This window comes from Acipenser ruthenus, chromosome 2 (assembly GCF_902713425.1).
Source record: "Acipenser ruthenus chromosome 2, fAciRut3.2 maternal haplotype, whole genome shotgun sequence".
Taxonomy (NCBI): domain Eukaryota; kingdom Metazoa; phylum Chordata; class Actinopteri; order Acipenseriformes; family Acipenseridae; genus Acipenser; species Acipenser ruthenus.
Window position 1 is genome coordinate 82,505,704 of NC_081190.1, and position 26,060 is coordinate 82,531,763.

A 26,060-nucleotide genomic window follows, 5' to 3' on the forward strand; every position below is an offset into this window, starting at 1 on the left:
ACTGATAAAATGCAGTGCGTAAGGTCAAAGCATCAAGCTGTTGGAAAGCATTTTAAATACAAAATACTTATAATTATTATATAAATTAATATATATATATATATATATATATATATATATATATATATATATATATATATATATATATATATATATATATAATATATTACTTATAACCTTTCTTTGAAAACTCATTTATTTGGAGTTAAGAATCGTAAACCTTTTACCAGACACATTTTGTTTTATCTTGAATGAAGTTCATATTACAGTGAAGCTATTCTGATGATCACATTGCTGAATAAGAAGGGGTAAGCATTAAACAAAGTGCATATTACTAATATGCAGTTAAAAATGTTTACTTCAATTGAATGAGCAGTAGTGGTAGCCTCTTGGCATAACTTTAGTACAGCACATTAACAAATCTCTTTTGTGCAATTAGGGAATCTTAATGGAAACATTTACCAAATATTTAACCATCCTTGGATATGGAAAAAAAGCAGAGATGACAAGTAAAAGTCTCCAGTTCCATCTGCTGTAAACCTGGATGGCCAAGATTAGGTAAGAAAATGTGGAACATTTCTCTAATATCATTTTAAAATCTTAAAGTTGTAGTAGACAGCCTTTTTAATGCAATGTGCATTAAAATAATGGTACGGTTCTTATGATGCACCACATCTGAAATATTAGCATAGCCCCTGCTAAATCGCCTTACAATGACACCCACTGGCTTGGCACTTAAAAGTCTGTTGTAAAACCAAAACAAAACAAAAAAGACACAATGCTATCTCTATTTTTGTTGTAAACAGCCATAGACATTACACAAATCTACTGTACATGACTAGGATTACATTTACTGCAGTGTGTTACTGCACTGGAGTGGCAAACTAGTGTGGCTTTCTTACGGAGTTTCTTGTGATAAACTGTGCAGGATGTCAAGACCCAGAATTTTTGCTTGAACCATTGTTAGGTTTTATTTTCATAACAATTATTGTCTGTTGTCCTTTTCAATTAATTTTCCTCATGTTTTAATTATTACAGCAATTTCCAGATGCTTCATTGCTATTGTAGTGCCTCTGCATTGCCATCGCAGATCATTTACTAAGGATTCAAGTAAGGCGAACGAGTTTAATCACCACCTTTTGATATTCTGCAAGCTATCTGCACTGGTCTTACTGTATGAGTATTGCTGATAAATGGTATAAATGTAATTTTATACAAACTCTGTATTAGGTTGCATTGCCTATTATGTAGCACTGCAATGAAAACATTATTGCAAGGTGATGTCAGAACAATCAGCAGCATTCTCCAAACTGCTGACACATAATATTTTGATGTGGCTCCAGATACACCTCTGAAACAGTAAAACAGGATTTTTTTTAACACCAATTATGCAAAACTTTTCCTGCCATTAGAAGGTGCTGCATTTTGCATCAAAATGGTGATATAATAACACAATACAAAGTTGTTTTTTCTGCATAGCAAGACTTCCTTGATCCACGTACCACAATCTGAATCATTTTAGCCTGTGTTTCAAACCTGGAATAATTCTGGTCACTCTTCTTGGAACTCTTTCTAGAGCAGCAATTCCTTTTTGTAGCGAGGTGACCAGAACTGGAAACAATATTCTAGATGAGGTCTTATAATGCATTGTAAAGTTTTAACATTACTTCCCTTGATTTAAATTCAACACTATACATCCGAGCATATTGTTGGCTTTTTTTATAGCTTCCCCACATTGTCTAGATGAAGACATTTCTGAGTGAAGGTCTTTTTCATAGATTCCTTCTTCAATTTCAGTATCTCCTATATGTTATTTATAAAGCACATTTTTATTGCCTGCATGCAGTACCTTACACTTTTCTCTATTAAATGTAATTTGCCATGTGTTTGCCACGTTCTGAATGCTGTCTAGCCTTTGCTGCTACAACTCTGTTTGCCACTCCTCCTATTTTTGTGTCGTCTGCAAATTTAAGTTTGCTTACTATACCAGAATCTATGTCATTAATGTAGATTAGGAAGAGCAGATGACCTAATACTGATCCCTGTGGTACTCCACTGGTTCCCTCGCTCCATTCTGAGGTGTCTCCTCTAATCAGTACTTTATGTTTTCTACATGTTAACCACTCCCTAATCCATGTGCATGCATTTCCTTGAATCCCTATGTGTTCAGTTTGAGAATTAATCTTTTATACGAGACTTTGTCAAAAGCTTTCTGGAAATCTAAATAAACCATGTCTATGCTTTGCAATTATCCATTGTCGATGTTGCATCCTCAAAAAAGCCAAGCAGGTTAGTTAGACACGATCTCCCTTTCCTAAAACCATGCTGACTGTCTCCCAGGATCCTATAGGTACATACAATATAATTCAAGCTTATTATTATTATTATTATTATTTATTTCTTAGCAGACGCCCTTATCCAGGGCGACTTACAATTGTTACAACATATCACATTATACATTATTTCACATATCACATTATTTTTACGTACAATTACCCATTTATACAGTTGGGTTATTACTGGAGCAATCTAGGTAAAGTACCTTGCTCAAGGGTACAACAGCAGTGTCCCCCACTGGGGATTGAACCCACAACCCTCCGGTCAAGAGTCCAGAGCCCTAACCACTACTCCACACTGCTGCCCTTATCGGTCTGTAGTTACCTGGTTCGGTTTTTTCTCCCTTTTTGTGGAGCACTATTACATTTGCAATTCTCCAGTCTGTCGGTACAACCCCTGTATCAAGAGACTGTTGCATGAGCTTGGTTAGCGGCTTGTAAATAACTTATTTCATTTCTTTGAGTACTATTGGGAGGATCTTGTTCAGCCCAGGGGATTTGTTTATTTGAAGAGCTCCTAGTCCCTTTAAAACTTCTGCCTCTGTTATGCTAAAGTTATTTAATATTGGATTTTGTCATTTGTATATATAATATTTTACCTCCTCTTTGAATGTTCTCTTGCTGTTATAATATTGGAAAACATTTTTGGAATTGGTTTTAGCCCCCTAGCAATGCTCATTTCTATCTCTCTCTTGGCCTTTCTAACTTACTTTTTGATTTGAGTTTTCAGTTCCAAGTACTCTTTCTGTGTACTTTGTTCTTGGTCCCTTTTAAACGCTCTGTAAAGTGCCTTTTTTTCTAGCTTAGCTATAATATTATAGTACATACACAATTTAATGATTTGTTATATCCTATTAATACAAGGTTCAGGTCAACAATGAAGTAAATGTAAAAGCAGTTCTTGTACTAACAATTTAAAATGTATTTATATTTTTCTACTCCAGTATTACCCTGAAACAAAAACAACAAAAAATGCCACTATGTCTGACTACAAACCAGTAACAAGACTGCACTGTTACAGATCAAGAAAAATAAATTCCTTAAGGCCCCTGTCTGTTTTTACTAAAAACCCAAATCACTCCTGCACACCTATTTGATTGGTACTTGATATTTGAACTTTTGTTACTTGAAAGCAGGCATTTGACGGGAAAAATCCTTGGAAAGATGTTGATGACCAAAATAAATATGGAAGTGGAATTTACGAATCATTCAATTCGTGAAACTGCTGTACAATCCAGAGCTTGGCTAGAAACTCACCAGGTCATGGCTGTATGTATGACGTAGACAATCGTCCTCAATAGACACTTGTTGTCAGTTGTCAAGGTTACTTGCTGCAATGGTTTCTTCATCTGACTTAATGAGCGTCTCATACTCATTATAGAATATGTTAAAACATGATTGTGGGGGCTAACTTTCCCAAAATACAGTAAACTAATAATATGGTTTATAATAGCATTAATGACCCCCATATCATTCCGTCACTGGCTGATAATAAACTACGTAGAATATATATATTTTTAATATTGATGCATTAACAAAAATAACTTAATCAGTTAAAGACTGCATGTTATGTCTAACATGATGTAGAAACAATTTGTGAATCATTATAGAAAATAGAGAACCAGTGTTGTTCCCCTCCACAAGGTGGCAGTATTTGAATTAAAGGTTACTTCAATTAATCCTTAAGTTTCCATTTAGCATTTGCTGATACTTCTGAACTCCACCAGTCTTCCCACAAAAAGTTACCTCCCACGCAGACTTTGACTTCAGCATTTTTAATGGTGGGTCTCTCCAACATGGGAAAACAAGAGAATACCAACGTAGCACAACATCTTGTTGAGATCAGGCAGAACTGTTTATAATAATATAATATATATATATATATATATATATATATATATATATATATATATATATATATATATATATATATATATATAATAGTTTAATTATTATTAAAAAATAACAAAAAACTGGAACATTGGGGGTACATGGGAACCAGGGTTGGAAACCACTTTCAATGAAATATCAATGCAACAGGAACTTTAAAATAATTACTTTTAAATAAGAATGGCTTCCATTGTACAAAAAAGGGTTTCATCAATAACAAATGACACAAATAACTTTTACATTTTTTTGGACTGCCTGTAAAAGTCAATAGCAAAGAAACAAATAAATGGCTGTGTTAACTTAAACTACTGTTTGAGTAAAGATTGAGTTGTGTATGGGTTAGATTAGTCAACTGCAGACTCATACACTTGCTGCTTAACAAGACGATGCAACCAGAATGAAAACAATACCTTGTGTCGCAATCTCATTAGAGGCTGATAGGGTTTCGGGTCAAATCCATCCTTGCTTGGCCTTCCCTCTATAACCAGTAAGGCAACTCCAAGCAATAAAATTGCTGACCACCACTTAAGTGTCCTCATTGGTATTTCCTGTCAAAATACAATAGTAAATGGTCATTGACTGTTCTTATTACAGCATTCCTCACTATCAATTCAATATCACATTTCCCTTAGGCAAATGCATCAACCCCGTGTAATTAAAGCAGACATCCAACACTTCAGATCTGACTAATGTTTGAACTAATATTGTCAATAACTGCTTCACATGCCATGAAAGAATAAAATCTATTTGGAATTCTACTAAGAAAAAAAAGATTAAAAAAAAAAGTGTTTTCCTGTTTCATGTTTGCAGCATGCCTATGAAATCCACATGAAATGTCATACCATCTTTACAAATATATTCCAAAAGTAGTCTGATATGAATAAAGGGTGGTTTATACAAACAGGTTATTACAGTGCTCACCCTTTATAACGCTAGTGGGGAGCCATAGTTACAAGACCGTGCTATTTGTGTTCCACCTTATAATGAGAATAAAAGAGCTACTGTAATGGAATTATGGAACAAATGGGAGCCACAACCCTACCGTGTTACAACTGATTCCGCACTATAATGAGGCGCGTTATAACGGGTGAGCACTGTATTATTATTATTATTATTATTATTATTATTATTATTATTATTATTATTATTATTATTTGAGAAAAGCTTTGGCAACTATGTTATGAAATAAAAAGATAAACTATTTTACTGCCATTGTTGGCTTTAGCAGTTTTATGATCAAATGTCAGTTCCTCATGTTTTTATGGAACATACATTACAAAATATTGTAATTGTCTAGTTTTGTCATTTTTTGTGGATATCTTACACAAGCATTGCTTTCAACTTTTGAATTTTGAAGTCAGTTTGATGGAGATTAGTTTTGAAAAATCTATTTTGTCAACTGTATTGTGTTTGCTTACACACTGCACTAAATCTGCTGAAGAAGAAAGAAGAAAGACTTGTAACATATAATTTGCTGCTTTTCTGCCTCATTTTTAAGTTGAGTGGAACATCAACATCAAGTTACTTGCCCAAGGTCACACATGCATGTGGCTTGCTGGATCTGCTGGCTCTGAACAGCCTCCTGTAAATAATACAATGATATGGTTCTAGCCTGGAACACGCATTAAAATATGCTTGGAGTTTGAACTTAATTATAGATTTAAGTTTCTAATTAGGATTTTCAGTTGTGAGAGCTTTACATTTAAAGTGGGTGGGGATTTCTTCTCACATGGTTGGAGAGGCACTTACTTAGTTAGATTAGGTCATTATAATTACGTTAACATTTCCCTCACATATATTATTTTGTGCAGGGGTTTTGCTTCAAGTTAATTGAGGTAATATTATTTTGTTGAACTTGCAAGGGAATATATTATCATTCTATGCATGCAGTTTCTTTCTTTTTCATTTTAGATAAATAAAGGAAAGATGTTGAGTAATGTGTTTTGTGTTTTAGAGAAAATTAAACATGGCCCTGAATTATGTTGTCAACGCATCTTTTCATGGACCGCCAAATAATAAATTGTCTGTGACTTTTTTGTGTGGTTATTTCAGATGCATAACTTGAGCATAAACCACACCTGAGTTTGTTGATTTATCATTAGTGTCTTGTGGCTTCCCTTCATTTATTATTTATTTATTATTATTTATTTCTTAGCAGACGCCCTTATCCAGGGCGACTTACAATCGTAAGCAAATACATTTCAAGTGTTACATTACAAGTAATACAATAAGAGCAAGATAAATACAATGACTTTGGTTCAAGCAAGTACAAGTGTGATAAAATACAATTCAATACTACAGCAGATAACAGTGACAGTGATAGATACATCAAGATATGATTAACTACAAAATACTACAGATTAAACACATGGCAGATTACAGTACTCTGAAGTACAGGATTAAATGCAGTAAAATAGGGGGCAGATAATAGCAAATAAAGCGCATTTCAATGGAAATGCAATAAGACTACAGTGGCAATGCATTGGTTCTGTACTAAGGGCCTGTTGTAGTTACAATGCTGTTAGACAGTTAAGACTGAGTTAAAATGTTCCTATAACCCATGGATATCCAAGGATGCAATGACATTGCACCAACATCTGACACAACACATCCTTGGCAATTACTTTTGTGTACAATATATAATTAAAGGAGTGGCAATCAATATAAATCAACTATAAATCAATTTTCTTAAGTCTTTTCAGCATTAGCAAAACGTTGTCCTCATGACCTTTGGGTTTTAGCTTTGTTTAACAAATGTTTTCAAATACAATGCTATATATGGTGTCCATCGCTTGTAAAGTCAGAGCCAAGTCTGACTGCAACAAACTTACCATATTGTAGCATAGGAAATGATTAGATAAAAGGAAGCAGTAGCTTAAACCTTTAATCTATAGCATTGCATTAAAAATGTATACCTGCACTAACGTAAAAAAAAAAAAAAATCAAGCAAAAAGATATTCTGCAAGCAAAATGGAAAAGTGATTTTTTTTTTTCTAGAAATAAGATTTAAGAGTGGTTCCCAACCTGAGGTCCACGGATCACTTGTGGTTCGTGAGTAAACGCCAGGTGGTCCACAAACAACTCCCAAAATTTGTTTACGCAGTTCTTGCAAAAAACGATTTCTACACAATCACTCTTTGTGTTATTACTAAGCAACACAATAAACAGCTTTAACCACATCTATAATGATAAGATATGTATGTAGTCTTCATTTGTCTCCTTTATCTGTTTTCTTTTATTACAGGTATGTTTATAAATTAATAATATTATAGCTCCCTTTTGATGCAGTAGCAAGCATTACCCTCAAAGCCACCATTAACTGAAACAGCTTTGTAATGTGATAAATTACACATTATGAAGGCAATTTGTCTTGTCAAAATTAGACTAGCAATATTTTTTTTAAAAAATCTACATGTACATTCACATAAATGCACTGCTTTCTAATCCGTGCTCATTCGACTGCTTGTGTTCACTGCACTTCTGAAAATAAAAAGCATACTCTGGCTGTCCCAGCCTTTTTGCTAGGCCCAAAAGTAGCACACTGCATTCAATATTCCTAACTTGGTTTGAAAAATTTAAATTAAAAAAAGAAAAACACCATTTTAGTACTTTTCATTTTCAACAATATATGTGCTACAGTGTTGCCAGGGGTATAAGAATATACCATTATTCCAATATGTTTTTGGGAGAGGTTAGAAGTATATGTTAAACAAAAAGAGGCTATATTTGTAGGTTGACTTGTGACCTGCACCATACTATGAACAGGGCCGCTGACCCGCGGATGGGGTGGGGGGGAATTGCCCAGGGGCCCGGCGATTTAAAAGGACCTGGGCGGATGCGATAGAAGCATATTTTTTTTTTAGATTTGCAACACAAAAATAATTGCCGGTTTTCATGCTGCTGATGCCCTGTACACAGCGCCGTACCCCAGTGTAACACTGACAGTTTACCAGAGCGCTGCTGTTGTGATGTCTCAACTCTGAAAAGTAGAGCATGGTATTTCGGATCCTAATGTTGTTCTACTTTACGTTATGGATTAAAACACCAATCAGGAGCACAGAAACGGAGAGATAAAGCAGCCCGACTTGAAAAAAGTAAGAAGGGTAGTCGTACTTTGTTTGAATGTGGGGTTAGGCCTAAAGAAGATCAGGCAGAACCGCTAGTTACTACAGCTAGTCGTTCAAAGCAGACTGTTGAGAAAAATACGTCAGATGATGATGATGATATTGTTGAAACAACTGGTTTTAATATGAAAACAGTCCAAACTAGTTGAACAGGAAGAAATAATCAATATTCAAAACAGTAACATTGGGATTGATACAGACCAGACTGGCAAAACAAACACTGTTAAAATAGAAGAAATAGAAAATAGAAATAAATAGAAGAAACTATCAAGATGCAAAAAAAAAAAAAAGTAATATTGCACACCAAGAGATTGGAGGATGTGGATTTGATATTGCGATATCTGCAAATTTGATAGAAACTGTTGTTCAAAAAGGACCATCTAGACATTCAGACACATTTCCCAGTGATGGAAAAAGGAAGTTTCCGACGTCCATTTTAAAATCGACCAAAAACAAACAGAGAAGATGTTGACAGGCTAGTTTGGAATGAATCAGCAGAATCGCTCTTTTGTTTCCCATGTAGATTATTTGGATTACCCGGAAGGTGCTGATGCCACCACTGCACATCAAATTGAGCAATTTATAAGGCAAACTTTAGAAGTGCACCTCTCAAACCACGAGAACTGTTAAATAAACTTCATGAGCTTCAGTTGGAATGTCTTTTACCTAAGGTCTCTGTAGCTCTGCGAATTTTCTGTACCATACCCGTCACTGTTTCTGAAGCCGAAAGATCTTTTAGCAAAATGAAGCAAATCAAAAGCTTACCGATCAACAATCGGACAAGAAAGACTGGTCTAGCTCATCTTGCTCTTGTGCACGAACTTGCCAGGCCATTAAACTTTGAAGACGTAATCGATGATTTTGCTGCAAAAAAATCCAGAACAATTGCATCCCTTCCCCATTCAGATATTATGTATTTTTACCTTTTTTTATACCTGTTTAATTATTGTATATTTTTTTTCTTTGTTGGTCATATTCAGTTACATCTTGTATATTTTTTCGTTCATTTTTCACTCATGAATCACGATTTTGTGTTTAATTACCTGATGTTAGTTTCAGGTGATTTCTTACTTTGTGCTTTTTTAAACATTTTATAAATGAATTCATTTTATTACATAATGTATTTATATAATATAAATATATAATTCAAAATATAATAAATTCCATGTTATATATTTAGGCCCACAATTTGTTAAATATTAGTACTTTAACTGTCAACAGTTTTATGTTAATGAGATCAAGCAAAGCCACAAGTTAGTGGTTCTAATGTGTTATTAATAGGATGAAAAAAAGTGTCATAACACTCAGCAGTCCCTTTCTAGGGGGCCATTGACTGTTCTGCGAGAACTAACTTTTATTCACCAGTGAGAAGAATAGCACACTAAAAGCATCTAAGTTTGAGCTGGAGAGATCTTTGGAGGAAACACAAACAGATTAAAAAAGGCAGGAGCCTATGTCAATTCCTTCAGACATCCCACCTATCAATCCACCAGAATACCAAATGGAGGACTATGCACCTATGTGGAAAGAAGTAGAGCAAGCTGTGAAAAAAGCAAGGGCTTCATCATCTCCAGGGCCTAATGGAGTTCTTTTGTTTCCCATGTAGATTATTTGGTTCAAATCTGGTTTCTTGCAAATCGGTTTTGTCAAGTGACAACGGCTGGAAAAAGGAATTTGCAATTTTCATGGTGCAAATTGTATGATAAATTGCCTGCTAACGAAGTGAGTGATCATGACAAGCAATGATATCTGAAATGGTGAGATTTAGAGAGAAGACTTGCCCAAGGAACTGATATAAATTCACAACTAGGTAAAGAAATAGCAGCTAAAGTAAAGTACTGGAGGGATTTGCTTGCTCCTGGGTGAGAGAGGACTTGCTTTCAGGGGCACTTCAAACAAAATCGGAAACAGCCATAATGGTAATTTTCTTGGAATTATTGAATTGCTTGCCAAATTCGATCCAGTTCTTCAGGATCATGTTACTAAAGTGAGGCAATCTCAAGACAATGGAAAACATCTTCAAGCTCATTATCTTTCTGCAGACTGCCAGAATGAGTTTATCCAGGCATGTAGTGCAAAAGTAGTTCAAAAAATACTATTGGAAAGAAGAAAATCTAAACATTTTGTTATGCTTGTCGATGCTACCCCAGATTCTTCTCACACAGAGCAAAGTAAAATCATCCTAAGATATGTTTTAGTTTGCAATAAGTGTGTTGACTGCAAAAAAAAAAAAAAAAAAAAACTGGACGAGATATTGCTAACCTCATAATAACTGAACTGGGAAAACACAATATCCCATTGCAAGACTGCAGGGGTCAAGGGTACGACTACAATGGTTTGAATGGCTGGTAAGTATAATGGTGCACAGGCCATTATTACTGAAGTTAATCCTCTCGCCAAATTTTCTAATTGTGGAGCTCATAGCTTATATTTGTGTGGCTCAAATGCTGTGGAAAGCTGTGATGATGTGATCACATTTTTTGGAATCATACAAAAAATCTACAATTTTTTTACTCACAGCTCTCAACGACGGAAAATATTGAAAGGAAAGATTGGATATTCATTGCACAATATCTCCCAGACTAGATAGTCAGCTCGCGTGGAAAGTGTTAAATCAATTGCAAAACATTTGCCACTAATAATGCATGCAATTATCGAGTTTCAGGAACTGAATTTGTCTTCCGAGTGCAAAACAAAGTTAAAGGGAAGTAAACGCTACATACAGTAATTTAAGTGTACTTTGATGGCAACAATATTTGCCATAGATCAACATAATAAGGTTCTTCAAGCAAGACAGGCAACTCTTGACGTGGAAGTACATAGCATTGGCGACTTGACTGAGGAGCATAAAGAGTTTCGTGATAAGTGGGAAACTCTTCTTTCAAAAGTCAAGCGTGCAGCCGAAGCCGTGTCAACAGACCTGCCCAACCGAAACTGAAATCCCAGAGAAGCGCACAAAAAAGAGAAAACTGTTTCACGATGAAACACCAGAAGTCCAACTGGGAGAAGTCATTGAGGACAGGGATTTTAAAGTGAATGTTGTTTACATGCTTGTTGACTGTGTAATCACAGGGTTAACCCTTTGCGTTCCTATGTCGGACCTGGTCAACATCATCAAAAAACGCAAAAAATGGGTTTCTAGTTGTTTTTTCTCTGGAAAAAGCCAAGAAAACCATTCAATGGCCGAGTGGGAGCGACAGGAGCCGAGACAAGCCGGAAAAAAAGGGCGTATCTCATGAATAGTCATACTTGCCCCTGGCATCAGATAACGACAGCCATAAGGAAACAAGCTGGCTGTTACTGCATCAGCGCTCAGAGAATATCACTGACATTTGCAGAGCTTTTTTCAGATGTTATAGTAATAAAATAATGACTTGGATTGCATTATTGAGGCGTTTGGTGATAAAACGAGTGATCAGGAGATGATTGATCGGTATGTACGACTATTATTATTATTATTATTATTATTATTATTTATTTCTTAGCATATGTGAAAGCTATAGCGAACGAAAGGGTGGGGAAATGCTGGAGATGCCCAGTGAGTGCTTTGTTGATATGCAGGGCCTTTTAAACCCGTTTGACTGTGGAAAAAAATACTTTTAAACAGTGTGTCTAAAATTAACTGCGCGTGTGAAAATAAATTGGACCTGACGTGCCTGACACGCACTTAATAAATGGACTGCAAAGGGTTAACACAGCGGGTTGTCTTGGCCAAATATATCAGTAATTCTTTCATCTTATTGTGGTTATTTTTGGAATTCACTGACACTCAAATTGAAAATTTGTGTTCAGCTTTCTGCAAAGAATATGAGAACAATGCATCCATCGACATCATCGATGAGGTGAAACACATGAAAGCAATTTATAAGGCAAACTTTAGAAGTGCACCTCTCAAACCACTAGAACTGTTAAATAAACTTCATGAGCTTCAGTTGGAATGTCTTTTACCTAAGGTCTCTGTAGCTCTGCGAATTTTCTGTACCATACCCGTCACTGTTTCTGAAGCCGAAAGATCTTTTAGCAAAATGAAGCAAATCAAAAGCTTACCGATCAACAATCGGACAAGAAAGACTGGTCTAGCTCATCTTGCTCTTGTGCACGAACTTGCCAGGCCATTGAACTTTGAAGACGTAATCGATGATTTTGCTGCAAAAAAATCCAGAACAATTGCATCCCTTCCCCATTCAGATATTATGTATTTTTACCTTTTTTTATACCTGTTTAATTATTGTATATTTTTTTTCTTTGTTGGTCATATTCAGTTACATCTTGTATATTTTTTCGTTCATTTTTCACTCATGAATCACGATTTTGTGTTTAATTACCTGATGTTAGTTTCAGGTGATTTCTTACTTTGTGCTTTTTTAAACATTTTATAAATGAATTCATTTTATTACATAATGTATTTATATAATATAAATATATAATTCAAAATATAATAAATTCCATGTTATATATTTAGGCCCACAATTTGTTAAATATTAGTACTTTAACTGTCAACAGTTTTATGTTAATGAGATCAAGCAAAGCCACAAGTTAGTGGTTCTAATGTGTTATTAATAGGATGAAAAAAAGTGTCATAACACTCAGCAGTCCCTTTCTAGGGGGCCATTGACTGTTCTGCGAGAACTAACTTTTATTCACCAGTGAGAAGAATAGCACACTAAAAGCATCTAAGTTTGAGCTGGAGAGATCTTTGGAGGAAACACAAACAGATTAAAAAAGGCAGGAGCCTATGTCAATTCCTTCAGACATCCCACCTATCAATCCACCAGAATACCAAATGGAGGACTATGCACCTATGTGGAAAGAAGTAGAGCAAGCTGTGAAAAAAGCAAGGGCTTCATCATCTCCAGGGCCTAATGGAGTTCCGTACACAGTGTACAAGACTGGTTCAGAAGTTCTACGAATCCTGTGGAAATTGATGAAAGTGGCATGGGAAAAACAGGTTGTACCAAGAGCATGGTGTCAATCAGGTGGAGTCTTTATACCTAAAGAAAAAGATTCTGCAAGCATCAGTCAGTTTCGCCCTATTTCCCTATTAAATGTGAAGGCAAGATTTTCTTCAGCATTATTGCTCAGAGATTGTCAAGTTACCAATTGAATAACTGCTCCATTGACACTTCAGTACAGAAAGCCGGTATTCCAGGTTTCCCAGGATGCTTAGAGCACATCAGTGTGATCTGGTAGCAAATTCAAACAGCTAAAAAGGAGAGGAAGGAGCTCCATGTCACATTCCTGGGTTTAGCTAATGCATACGGTTCAGTGCCACATGAGCTTCTTTGGGTAGCATTTGATTTTTTCAGTGTACCGAGGACAATAACAAACTTAGTGAAAGCCTACCTTGGAGATTTGCAATTTAGTTTTTTCAACTGCAGAATTCATCACTACATGGCAATGCCTAGAAGTTGGAATAATGGCAAGATGCACCATTTCTCCACTGGCTTTTATCATGGCAATGGAAGTAATTATTAGGGCATCAAAATGGGTAGTGGGAGAAGAGCGCTTGGCTTCTGGAATGCGACTACCACCAATTCAAGCATACATGGATGACATGACAACCGTGACTACAACAGTAGCCTGCACTATTCGGTTATTGGGCAAATTAACCAATACCATTGAATGGGCACAAATCCAATTCAAGCTCACAAAATCAAAGGGTATCTCTATAACACCGTGTAACAATTTTTAAAAAATTTTTATTGGTTCCTGGGTAGTAAGTGTTATTTCCTAATTGCTTATGCCTCAAAAGTATAGAAAATGTCTATTATTCCCCACAAACTTTGCTTTTGTGACCAGGACAGTGATATTTTGAAATTTACCTATTTTCAAGAACATTCCAGATAGATTCAGTGCTGAGTAAACTTGGAGTAACTTCTAGAACTTTCTAGAACTTTCCAGTAATATAAATAGTAGTATAAATACAGGGGCCTTAAGCCCACCAGTTCAGTTTAGTTCCAGCTGCCTAAGTGGATACATATCTGCATTTTTCTGAGATGGCATCAAGGTCATAGGAGACTTCAAAATGGTGGCATTCCTGATGGGTCTCCAAGGCGGTTTTACCAAGTTTCCCTGCTATCTTTGCCTTTGGGACAGCAGGGACACCAAGGCGCACTACCACAGGCAGGACTGGCCACAGCGGACCAAGTTCTCTGTGGGGAGGAACAACGTCAAGTGGGAGCCACTGGTGGACCCCCGGAAGGTGCTGATGCCACCACTGCACATCAAATTGGGCCTTATGAAACAATTTGTCAGAGCTCTAGATAAGGAGTCGGCAGCCTTCAAGTACCTTCAAGACTTCTTCCCTAATCTGTCTGAGGCAAAGGTCAAAGCCGGTGTCTTCGTCGGACCACAGATAAAGAAGATCCTGGAGTGCAATGAATTCCCCAAGAAGCTCACTAGTAAGGAGAAAGAGGCTTGGAACAGCTTTGTCGCAGTGGTTCGGGGCTTCCTGGGCAATCACAAGGCCGAAAACAATGGGCTGTAGGATGTCCCTCAAAGTCCATATCCTTGATGCTCATCTTGATAAATTCAAGGAGAACATGGGAGCGTACTTGGAGGAGCAAGGCAAGCCCTTCCACCAGGATATACTGGACTTTGAACGCCGCTACCAAGGACAGTATAACGAGAACATGATGGGAGACTACATTTGGGGGCTGATTCGTGAAAGTAATTTACAGTATAATCGTAAATCTCGAAAAACTACTCACTTCTAAATCTTTTGTTGTCACTTTTGTATTACGTTTAGTATAAATACATGTTAATTTGGATTTATATGTTGTTTTTTTCTGACTTTATGTGAACGAAAAGACACAAATTCGCCCATTTTCTCATTGGAAATAGGTAGATTTCAAAATATCACTGTCCTGGCCACAAAAGCAAAGTTTGTGGAGAATAATAGCCATTTTCTATACTTTTGAGGCATAAGCAATTAGGAAATAACACTTACTACCCAGGAACAAAAATTGTGTTACATAGTGTAATTAAAGGTAAAGTAGTAGATAAAACGTTCTTCATTAATGGTGAGGCAGTACCAACAGTGTCTGGGAAGCCACTTAAAAGTCTTGGGAGATGGTGCAATGGGGATCTAAAGGACACAGTTCGTGTGGGAGAAGTTAGACAACAAGCAGTGGAAGGGTTGAAGAGCATAGACAGCAGCGCTTTACCTCAAAAACTAAAACTATGGTGCTTCCAGGTTGGTCAACTGCCAAAGATGCTGTGGCCACTGACTGTACAAGGTTTCTTTGACAACAGTAGAGAAGCTGGAAGCTTTAATCAGTTCATACATCAGGAAATGATTGGGAATTTATGGTAAAGAAATCCTGCAGCTACCAGTCTCCACTCTAACCGAGGTGTTTAAGTGCGCCAAGGTTCGACTGGAAATGACATTAGTAGAGTCACGCGACAAATGCGTAAGGGAGGCCGCACCTGTGTTGAAAACTGGAAGAAAGTGGGCGGCAAACAAAGCTGTGGAAGATGCAAAGGCTGCCCTTCGAATCGGTGATATTTCAGCATGGAAGACGGGGTCTTGGTCTCAGTTCAGCTCCTACTACATGGCACAAGGCAGCCCCAGCTCAACGGAGAAAGCTGATAGTCAACAAGGTGCAAAAGCAGGAGGAGAGGATGAGGTGCGTAAAGGCCGTTTCCCAGGTGCTGCGATGTTTGGCCTTAGTATTGGAAGACAAGGGTAACATGACAAGTAAGTTGCCACCTGTTCCATCAAAACATTACACACAAAAGACAACATTCCTCCGCCCAGGAGAGCAACTGCCAAGAAAAGGTGTTAAAACCAAGCCTTGCCCAGGACAACTGGAAGCTGCTGGTTTCACAGAGACGCCGGATTCAGTGGCCAAGAGTTGAGTCGCACAGTGAAGGACTTATCTGAAGCAGCAGAGAGGAGCAGCAACTGGCTGTGGTTGAGACAGAAAGATTCTGGTTGTCATGACGGTTGTCATGCAGATGCGCTGGGGAGACCGCACTGTGGTTGATCCCTGGAGCCAGCATCGCACCTGTTGTGTGTACTGATGCGCTAGGGAGGCAAAATAAGCTGATCCCTTCAGCCATCAACACCAGGCAGAAGGATATTTACATCATCATATGGAAGGAAACGCAAATGGATGGAGACACAGATGGATCACATTAGTTTACTGTAAAGCTATGTCTTAGTTGGTGCTTATCTTGGCAAGAGCCAAGTTCAAATTAGTATGAAGTTTTAACTATCTACTCTCATCTAATGGAAATAATTTACACACCACAGCCCACCAGAAGTAGTAAGCAACATCCTGTACATTCTCCAATCATTTTTAAATTTTTCAAATTGCTTCCCATCCACCTTGTCTTCATATTCCAGTGTTTTTGATATGTACATCGAGCAAAGTTGGCGATCAGTGAGTGCAATAAATTGTGTTAGAAAGGGATAGATTAATTTGCTGCATGAGGTAACATTTGCGGGGACCAGCACATATTTACATATACTGCAACCGAGGATGACCCAAGCCCCAGTGCATTATTTGTCAGGAAGTTTTGTCAAACTTCCATAACAACATGTATTTAAAACTAAAACAAAACATAAAAAACGGTACCTACTGGTCATATTAATGATAACAATAAAGTATTTTCTTTAAGAATATTGTAGCACAATTTGTATTCACCGCTAATGGTTTTATGTCATAGGGTCTGATTGTACTTGAAGAAATATACATAAGTGTTGTATTTCCCACAGTGTATCTGTGCCTGTATTTTCTGTACACCCTTCCATTGTACCCTATGACATTAAAGGGTTACATAGTAGATAACAGACCGCAGCTCACCAGATCACACTGGTCATGTGATGCTGTTTCCAGTCAAAACTATGCTTCACAAGCAGATCATAAGCTCTCTGATATAGCACTATACTCTGGCAGCAAGTCTTATGGTGACTGATACAAATTTTAAGAGTTGTTTTCTTTTTTAATTTTCTATTTATCATTTTTCAGTTTTTAATTAGGCCCAACAATTTGAATTTTCTTTTTTTTTTTTGATAGCAACAACGGGGCAATTCTGTTTTGTCTGTCTAAATTGTAGGATATCTTGTTAAATTAGATGTTACACCTCTATGTACTCAGTTTAATAAAGAAGGCAGGAGACAGGACTGTAGACCTAGAAAATACAATTCACTTTCTCATCTGCAATTGAGAGACATTCCCCTATACTCCATCCCTAAGCTTCTTACAAAAACATATTTTGCCTGAATTATATCAAGTTGGGTCTCTGTGGACAAAATTAGCCAAGGGACCTTCTGCTGCTTGCATAAAAAGCTATTAAGACCACTTTCCACAAACCCACCAAATGCTCTTCATACAGCAAAACTATTTAATCTTAAGGAAATCTATTTAAAGATCAAATAAAAACACTTCATTATGTGCATATGCTCAGCATTAGTTGAATGCTGCTATATCTTATGACATTACTTAGTCAAGTCAGTGCAACATGCTGCTGCCCATATGCCCATTGCAAAACTACAGCAAGAAATCAAAGATAAAATGGAATCAGCTCTATATCTATGGCAAAAAGTTTTGCATCACACCATAAAATTAACTAATTCTGCATCCTAAGGTCGAATGAAACTCTGTGAATAATTTTACGTTAGCGTATTGAATTACATACGCATTGTAGTTTTCCTTATATATAATGAAAAACTAACAAAAACTGAAAAATGTGACATTTCAAAACATCTAACATGAAATACTATCCTACTATTATGGCTTCTGGTAGACTTTTGCAATATCATTTTGTAGTTTATTTGATTACATAATGTTAAATAAAATATCTAAATTAAGTCTATATAGATTTTTTTTTCTTTTTTATCATGTCTCAATCCTAAAATTCTAGGTGATGCAAAACGTTTGCATTAAATAACAAATAAATGTAACAATAGCATGTTGTACTTTTTTATATAGTACTCAGAATGCTCTTGAACACCATGCATGCCCGCACAAGTTTGTGTATGTATTTGTATATGTATATGCGGTATATATACAGTATGTTCATACCAAGAGTTGAGAATCTGTGAAAATGCAACTGTGTTGCTACATGCACCACTCTGAGTGGCTTGCATCATTCTAGAAGAGGTTCATTAGATTGCAATAAGACTGTAAATTGCTAGTGTAAAAAGGTCATACATCAGTTAATTCAAGTAGTAAAAAAGACCCTGGAAACTTGGTAAGTCAAGTAATTATGGTGAATTTCTATATATAATATTATAGAAAATATTAAGCCAGAGTTGCTTCTAAGCATCGCTTGGTCTGGTCAACTGCAGCAAAATCTACTGTTCCTGTGCGATTAAGTTATTAACATTTCAATGTGCAATTATGGAGATGACCTCATGGGACTGAAGTCCAAGCCTGGCTATCTCTGTGGATTATCCTTGCCAGGTGTCTGTTTGAAATCTGCTGGCTGTTACTGGTCCTGTTGGTCTCTGCTAAGCTCTTCTGCATCTGTTCATTGCTGCTTAACGCTCAACTTCCTTTTAAATTATTTACTAAATATAAAACAATGGTGGTGGGTCTGTCACTTTGTACCTTCACATGTTATACATTTAAACAAATGTCAACAGGAATAAAAAGCTATGCATCATAATTACATCTAAGTATGACTACATAATGTTATCTTTGTTGAGGTAGGTTGTAATTAGTGCTAATCAGGGTCTGTGAAACCAGTTGAAGATGTTTCCATTTATAACCTCATTTTAACTGAATTGTAAATTAGGTCAGTGTAATCACATCTGGCAATTCCAAAACTGAATTCATCAATAGAGTGTTGTTTTACTTGTAAAATATTGCTTAATCTACCTTAACTATCAGACAAAGTGCTTTGGCATTACAACCTGTAACCATTAAAGCACTATGCTTCACTGGACCATTTACCATTGTCAGTGTCAGTGTGCTGATCTTCCACATGCAGCTACAAACCAGACACAATCATTCTACCACCCCCTTTTCTGGGTAAAGGGTCTTTTTATTATCGTTTTCTCACTCCTCCGGAGGTTTCATACACAAAATTGTGTTGGTTGTTGAACTTATGACCATTAAAGCTAACCTTTCCATCCTTTTAATCAGCAAGCACTGACCTTCATCTCTCTACGGGATAGGTCAGGGATTTAAAAACCCTGCAGTTCAGTCCTTTAACAGTATACTCTTCCATCAATCAAGGAAAGAAGATTTTCTATTTCACACCAATATTGACAGATGACTATGAACTGAATATATATATATATATATATATATATATATATACACACACTACGGGTCAAAAGTTTTAGAACACCCCCATTATTCCAGTTTTTATTGAAATTTAAGCAGTTCAAGTCCAGTGAATAACCTGAAATGGTACAAAGGTAAGCGGTAAACTGCCAGAGGTTAAAAAAAAAGTTTAGGTTACCAAAAACTGAAAAATAATGTACATTTCAGAGCTATACAAAAAGGCCTTTTTCAGGGAACAAGTAATGGGTTAACAACTTACTGCTGTTCTGCAGCAATGGAAGTAAATTAAGCATTGAAAGTTGATGCTAACAATTCCTACAGGTGTCCCAACTTTTGTTGATTGCTTACAAATCCTCTGTCTGTATAAAAGCAGTGTTGGAACAGACTGTGTTTCTACACCTTCTTAAGCATTATTTGGACAGTATTGTACTGCAGGAAGTAGTATATTGCTCTCATAATGGCAAGAAAAAGGCAATTAACAAAGGAAGACAGACAGACCATTATAATCCTTAAAAGTGTAGGTCTTTCCTTTAGAGAAGTTACAAAGAAAGCCAAGGTGTCAGTGAGTACAGTTTCCTACACCATCAAAAGGCACTTGGAAACTGGAGGAAACTCTGACAGGAAGAGGTCTGGCAGACCCAAAGCCACAACAGCTTCAAGCACAGCTTAACACTGGTCGAAGTAAGCAAGTCTCAGTTTCAACTGTGAAGAGAAGACTTCAAGCTGCAGGTTTGACAGGTCAAGTGGCAGTAAGAAAGCCATTGCTAAGATGGCAAAATAAGAAAAAGAGGCTTGCCTGGGCCATAAAGCACCACCAGTGGACTACTGAAGACTGGAAGAAGGTCTTATGGACCGATGAATCAAAATTTGAAATCTTCGGTTCATCACGCAGGGTTTTTGTACGCCATTGAGTAGGCGAAAGGATGGTTCCTCAGTGTGTGACACCAACTGTCAAACATGGAGGAGGAAAGCGTGATGGTCTGGGGCTCTTTTGCTGGATCCAGAGTCAGCGACTTGCACAGAGTGAGTGGCACCCTGAACCAAAACTGCTACCACAGCATTTTGCAGCGCCATGCAATACCCTCTGGTATATACCTAGTTGGTCAGGGGTTCATCCTACAGCAAGATAATGACCCAAAACATACCTCCAGGTTATGTCAGAACTACCTTAGAAGAAAAGAACAAGACGGTAGGCTTCAAATCATGGAATGGCCAGCACAGTCTCCAGACTTAAACCCCATCGAGCTGGTTTGGGATGAACTGGACAGAAGGGTGAAAGCAAAGCAACCTACAAGTGCAACACATTTGTGGGAACTTCTGCAACAGTGTTGGGAAGAACTTTCTGAACAATATTTGATTTCCATTGTAGAAAGAAAGAAACTGGCTCGCATTAGAAACTGGCTCGCATTAGAAACGTATGGCTCATATTAGAAACATATGGCTGCAGGCTCTTTCAGCTGAGTAACAATCATCTGTTGCAGAAGAATCTTAACTTGCAGGAATATCTTAAAGACTACGACTCTCCAGTGATTGTGAAGGGAAAAATATCAACAAAATTAACATAGAAAGCACTCAAACAAAGTCTTTACTTGAGTAGAGTTTGCTACCAGTACTCAAAAGTCATATTGATCCATGTTACAAAATTATACAGACAACACACCATCCTTTTGTAGAATATGCAAATTTGGGACCTCTATTAAAACAATTGCTGAGGGTTTGTAAATGTCCCTTTTAATATCACTTTGAAAAAAGTCCTTTGATTGCTGTTTTTTGTGTCTCCAATTGTTCCTCCCCCTTACAAAAGCATTTAATAGTTTTCCAAGACGACGAACAGTTATTGCATATTAATAAGCATGCTCTACAATATACTTTTCAATCAGACTAACAGAGAAGTCCATTGTAAACCAGCATCAGAGCAATATATGCTTAAAATAAATATCCTTATGATGCAAAATTATAGAAAAAAAGTAATGCGGTTACATACTGTAGTTATACAAATATAAACACATACCTGTTGTTAAACGATTTTAATGGTTTGAGAAATAAAATGGGTCTTTAAACATATCTCCAGCTAAGGGGTTCAAGTATAAAGTCCCTATTATGCATCTTTTTTTTTCTGAAGGCTGGTTCTAAAGCCCTGTTGGACTCCAGTCTTAGTTTATTCAAATGCAAATTCAGCCTGAACTTTAACCCAATTCAAGAGATTAATAACAATGCCAACAACTGCTGCTAAGTATTAACTCTTTGTAGCCTTTTTTTTTATTTTGCTAGGCAGAGCAAGTTTCAAGTTTTAATATACTTGTACAACATTATAGTGTCCAAAGTCATAGTGGGAAAGTATAATTTCAGAGCTCGACAGGGCAGGCAGGCAAAGCTTGATATAAAATTGTTCAGGTCTTGAAAAGTGTGACCATCATCCCTCATATTTTGTTTTTTTTAAATACAGTATGAGAACAAATAAGTACTGTATATGTTCTAAATTATATTTAAAACTTGTTATATTCATGTATTGAACATAAAATTAGATACAGGTGTTACTTTGATGTACACATGTGTTTAAAGTTTGTATAATTTAGTTTAAACACTCAAACTGACAAAGTTATATTACTGCCCTGCCAAAAGTACACCTGGGACACTAGCCTTGAAGCAGAATGACTGGCATGTGGTTTTTATCCCTCAGTGTACCCCATTTAAATTAGTTACTGGCACTGCATATCTTGTTATTACTAAATAAGCAATCATCTCCTCTTCAAATCATTTTAATGACAAGGTCATTTCACAACTGTAGGCATTCCACTTTTTTTTTTCTCCGTAGGAATACATCTTGCCCAGACACTCTTGTAAAAGATGTCTCAGTCTCAATTGAGTTTTTCCTGGTTAAAGAATGAATAAATAAAAAATAAAAAAAAACAAACAAAGAAAAGCATTTATTGACCATTCCCACTGCTCAGACACCTTTACTAAATATCTTGGTATCCATAAATAGACAACCATCCCCTCTTTCGACAAATAGGAAACAATTTAATAAGCAAGGTGTCTCTGGACAGTATATGCAGTGGCCCCCTCAGTGTTATCTATTTACAAGACAACAGGGTACAATGTTTATCCTTCCTTTAACTTCAAAAATGAGTTTCTGCAATGGGTACTGCCAAGACAGGTATCACACTGAAAGCTACACCACTTGGCAGTCATCATTGCAGACTCTTTATTGTGGGGAAATGAAAAAACAGATATTCCGCCCAGTTATATCCCTTATTCAACTTGACAACCTTTCAAGATTGATATTGTTCTGGAGGGATATGTGACCATATATCTTTGTGTAACATCAATCCTGGATAAATAATCCATAGGGATAGGCAGCCATAATACATTACAGAATACAAGACAGGGAGACTGGCCATTTATACAGGCTAGGTGTTTCTATTATATATATATATATATATATATATATATATATATATATATATATATATACAGACAGACAAAAAACAACTGTATTAATAAGGTTTGGAATTAATTCTGGTGTGTTAAACTGGTCCAAGAGAATTTTCAGAGATTTTGGTTCATATATAAAGCAACTAAAAAGACAAACACACATTTTCAGAGAGAAATGTTATTATAAGACTATCAAGAAACTAATTTGCAGAAAGGGATACCTAAATTACCTAAAAATATGCATTGTTGTTGTGATAATGTATTCTCCTAATAATATTACACTTCCACCTCCCCTATGGTTTTCACTCTACTCTGGGTCTGCCAAATTATCATTTAGAGATATCTCAAATTGCATTTTAAGATATCTTGAAATATTTAGAGATATCTGTAAAACATTTCGAGATATCTCAAATTGAATTCCAGATATCTTTAATTGTGCCGTTTTTAAGATATCTAAAATTAATTTAAAGATATCTGTAAATCAATTTGAGATATCTAAAAATGAAATAAAGATATCTCAAATTGATTAACAGATATCTTTAAATACTATGGAAACCATATGGATTGTGCTAGCATGGCACGCCAAACTGTCATTTAGAGATATCTTAAAATGAGGGTTTTAAAGATTTCTCTAAATCATTTAAAGATATCTCTAAATAACTTCCTGTTCATTTAAAGATATATTCAAATAACTTTCTGTTCATTTAGAGATATCTCTAAATCATTTGAAGATATCTTCAAATGAACAGGAAGCCATTTCAAGATATCTCGAAATAACTTCCTGTGAAAATGCTCTATGTTTTGAATGGACTTCCAGTCTATTTAGAGATATCTCCAAATGAACAGGAAGTTATTTGAAGATATCTTCAAATGATTTAGAGATATCTTCAAATGAAGAAGAAATTATTTAGAGATATCTCTAAATGATCAAAAACATTTAGATATCTAATTTAAAGCTCCATTTAAAGATATCTGTAAATATTTGAAGATATCTTCAGATATGTTGAGATATTTGGAAATGATTTAGAGATATCTTCAAATATTTCGAGATCTCTATAAATGAATTTGAGATATTTCTAAATGATAATTTGGCTTGCTATAGCTTTACAGTGTTTTTTTTTTGTGACATTTGGTGACCTAACTTCAATATTCTCTTTAACACATACTGACCCCATCCCCTCCTATCTTGTATGAAGTACTGCATAATGCAGGAAGGAGATGAATATGTGGGAAATAAAAGACTTGCTATTTGCACTGGAATGTTATATTTAGTAAAGATTGTTCAATGTGAACCAAACGATGAAACTCAACAGATCAATATGTAGCCTGTTTTACAATAAGAAAATGCAACCATATCTTGAAAAGAGTATATCAAAAGAGATTGCAGAACTGCAGCACTTAAACAATATATTAACATGATTAATTGTTTAAGTAACCTTTCTAATAAATTAATAAAGTAGAAATCATAAAAAAACAGCCCAAACTAGGCCAAAACACCTAGGAAATAAGTATTTCTGCAATAACAACGGGATTACTCAGGGATTAGTTCTGATGTCACAGTAGAACGAAATTACTTCTGTTTCTGAACTGCATTACTTCAAAAATAAGCAGTGCACTAACATTATAATTACTAACCCAGTTTAGACTGCCTGTTATCCACTGAAAATGTAATTACTGAGGCAGAGTGTAAGTTGAATTCTATTTTCATATGATACGTAAGTATTAACATGTTCCCAGATTTGCAGTTTGCAATACCCCTTGTACCCATGCACACAAAAAGTCGCCCCGTATCTTCATATTGTGTTCAATATTTAGTTTTAAATATAGATCAAAGTGATGCAAAGTACAGGAAAAGGAATTTGAAATAACTACTATTTTCGGCTTGTACTTACTTCCCACTGCCATTCATTACCCAAAGCTGCAGTATTGTAATCAAGTACAAGGCTGCATTATTCAATCTGTGCTGAACATTTCTGTCAATTGAAAGCTTAGGAGGAGCAGTTGTACACAATTTGAACACTAAAAACAAACAAAAAACAGAACTTTTGGACAGCTGTTGGACAGGGACAAAGAAGTTAAGTAATTTTAGGTAATCAGCAAAAACTACTTTTTTGATGAAACCCTGTCATTATTTTGTAAAACCTTTGACATTTTTAACGCAATTAATAGTAAAATGTCCTACCCTGGTTAATATTCGAGTTTGTCCCTCACACAAATACATTTCACTTATAATACAAATTCATTTCACTTATAATACCAATTCGGTACTTTTCTCCCCCTTTTACTACATATGTTTATTCTCGTTTATAATGTTTTCTTATTCCAGAAACGTTAGCCCGTCCTTTACAATACCAATCTAACCCGTCATTAATTACATCGGTCAAAAAGATGATACCATTGTGTATAGTGTGAAACCTACATTAACATTACCTGACAGTCCTGTCACAAAGTATTCCAACAAAATAATTTCTCCAGCGAGTTGAAAAGATTGATCCAATCCAGTCTTTTGCCGCTGACAGAAACGGTGTGACTGTGAGTGAAGTAAATAGGTTTGTTAAATCCTTTTAAGATAACGAAATCTTCCTAGTTAAAACGTCGGTTCAATCCCGACTTCAGCACCAACTGCTCGCTTAACAGCTCCAGTTGTGACAGCGAACCTCACCTCTCTCTCAGGTCTCAGACACCACTGAATAACTGGCTCCCAGCTCTAACCTCACCAACTGGCTGCGTCCCGACATAATTTGCATACAATCACAGCGTCAACCAATCAACAAACGCGGACACAGAAGCAGAGTCATAACAGTCAGCTACTTTGTCAGATACCGGCCACTTTACATGCTGTATAAAATACTGTACTGTGAGCCAAATATAATTTTTGTTTGTTTGTTTGTTTGGTTGGTTTGTTTTATGTATAAGTGCAAACAGAAAGACTTTTTTTTTCTTCTTTTTTTTTTCTTTGTTGTGTTACTGTATACATTTTCAAAGAAACTAATACTGAGAAATTCTATTATTCACAGATACATTTACATATTTGA

The 26,060-nt window shown here is 36.1% G+C and overlaps 1 protein-coding gene across 3 annotated transcripts in view; it reads right to left on the reverse strand.

Moving 5' to 3' along the window:
* The window catches only part of LOC117409420 (follistatin-related protein 5-like), a 256,417-nt gene extending 230,692 nt beyond the window's left edge, over positions 1-25,725 (reverse strand). For 2 of the 3 annotated variants that reach the window (XM_034015436.3, XM_034908681.2), the window contains exons 1-2: positions 25,456-25,724; positions 4,637-4,774 (exon numbers count right to left, since the gene is read on the reverse strand). In XM_034015436.3, the coding sequence (XP_033871327.2) occupies positions 4,637-4,765 (129 nt within the window). In that variant the 5' untranslated portion in view covers positions 4,766-4,774; positions 25,456-25,724. Of the gene's footprint in view, positions 1-4,636; positions 4,775-25,444 lie in introns of all 3 variants that reach the window. The other variant, XM_034908687.2, reaches the window with a different exon arrangement.
* Between the last annotated feature and the right edge of the window lie 335 nt (positions 25,726-26,060).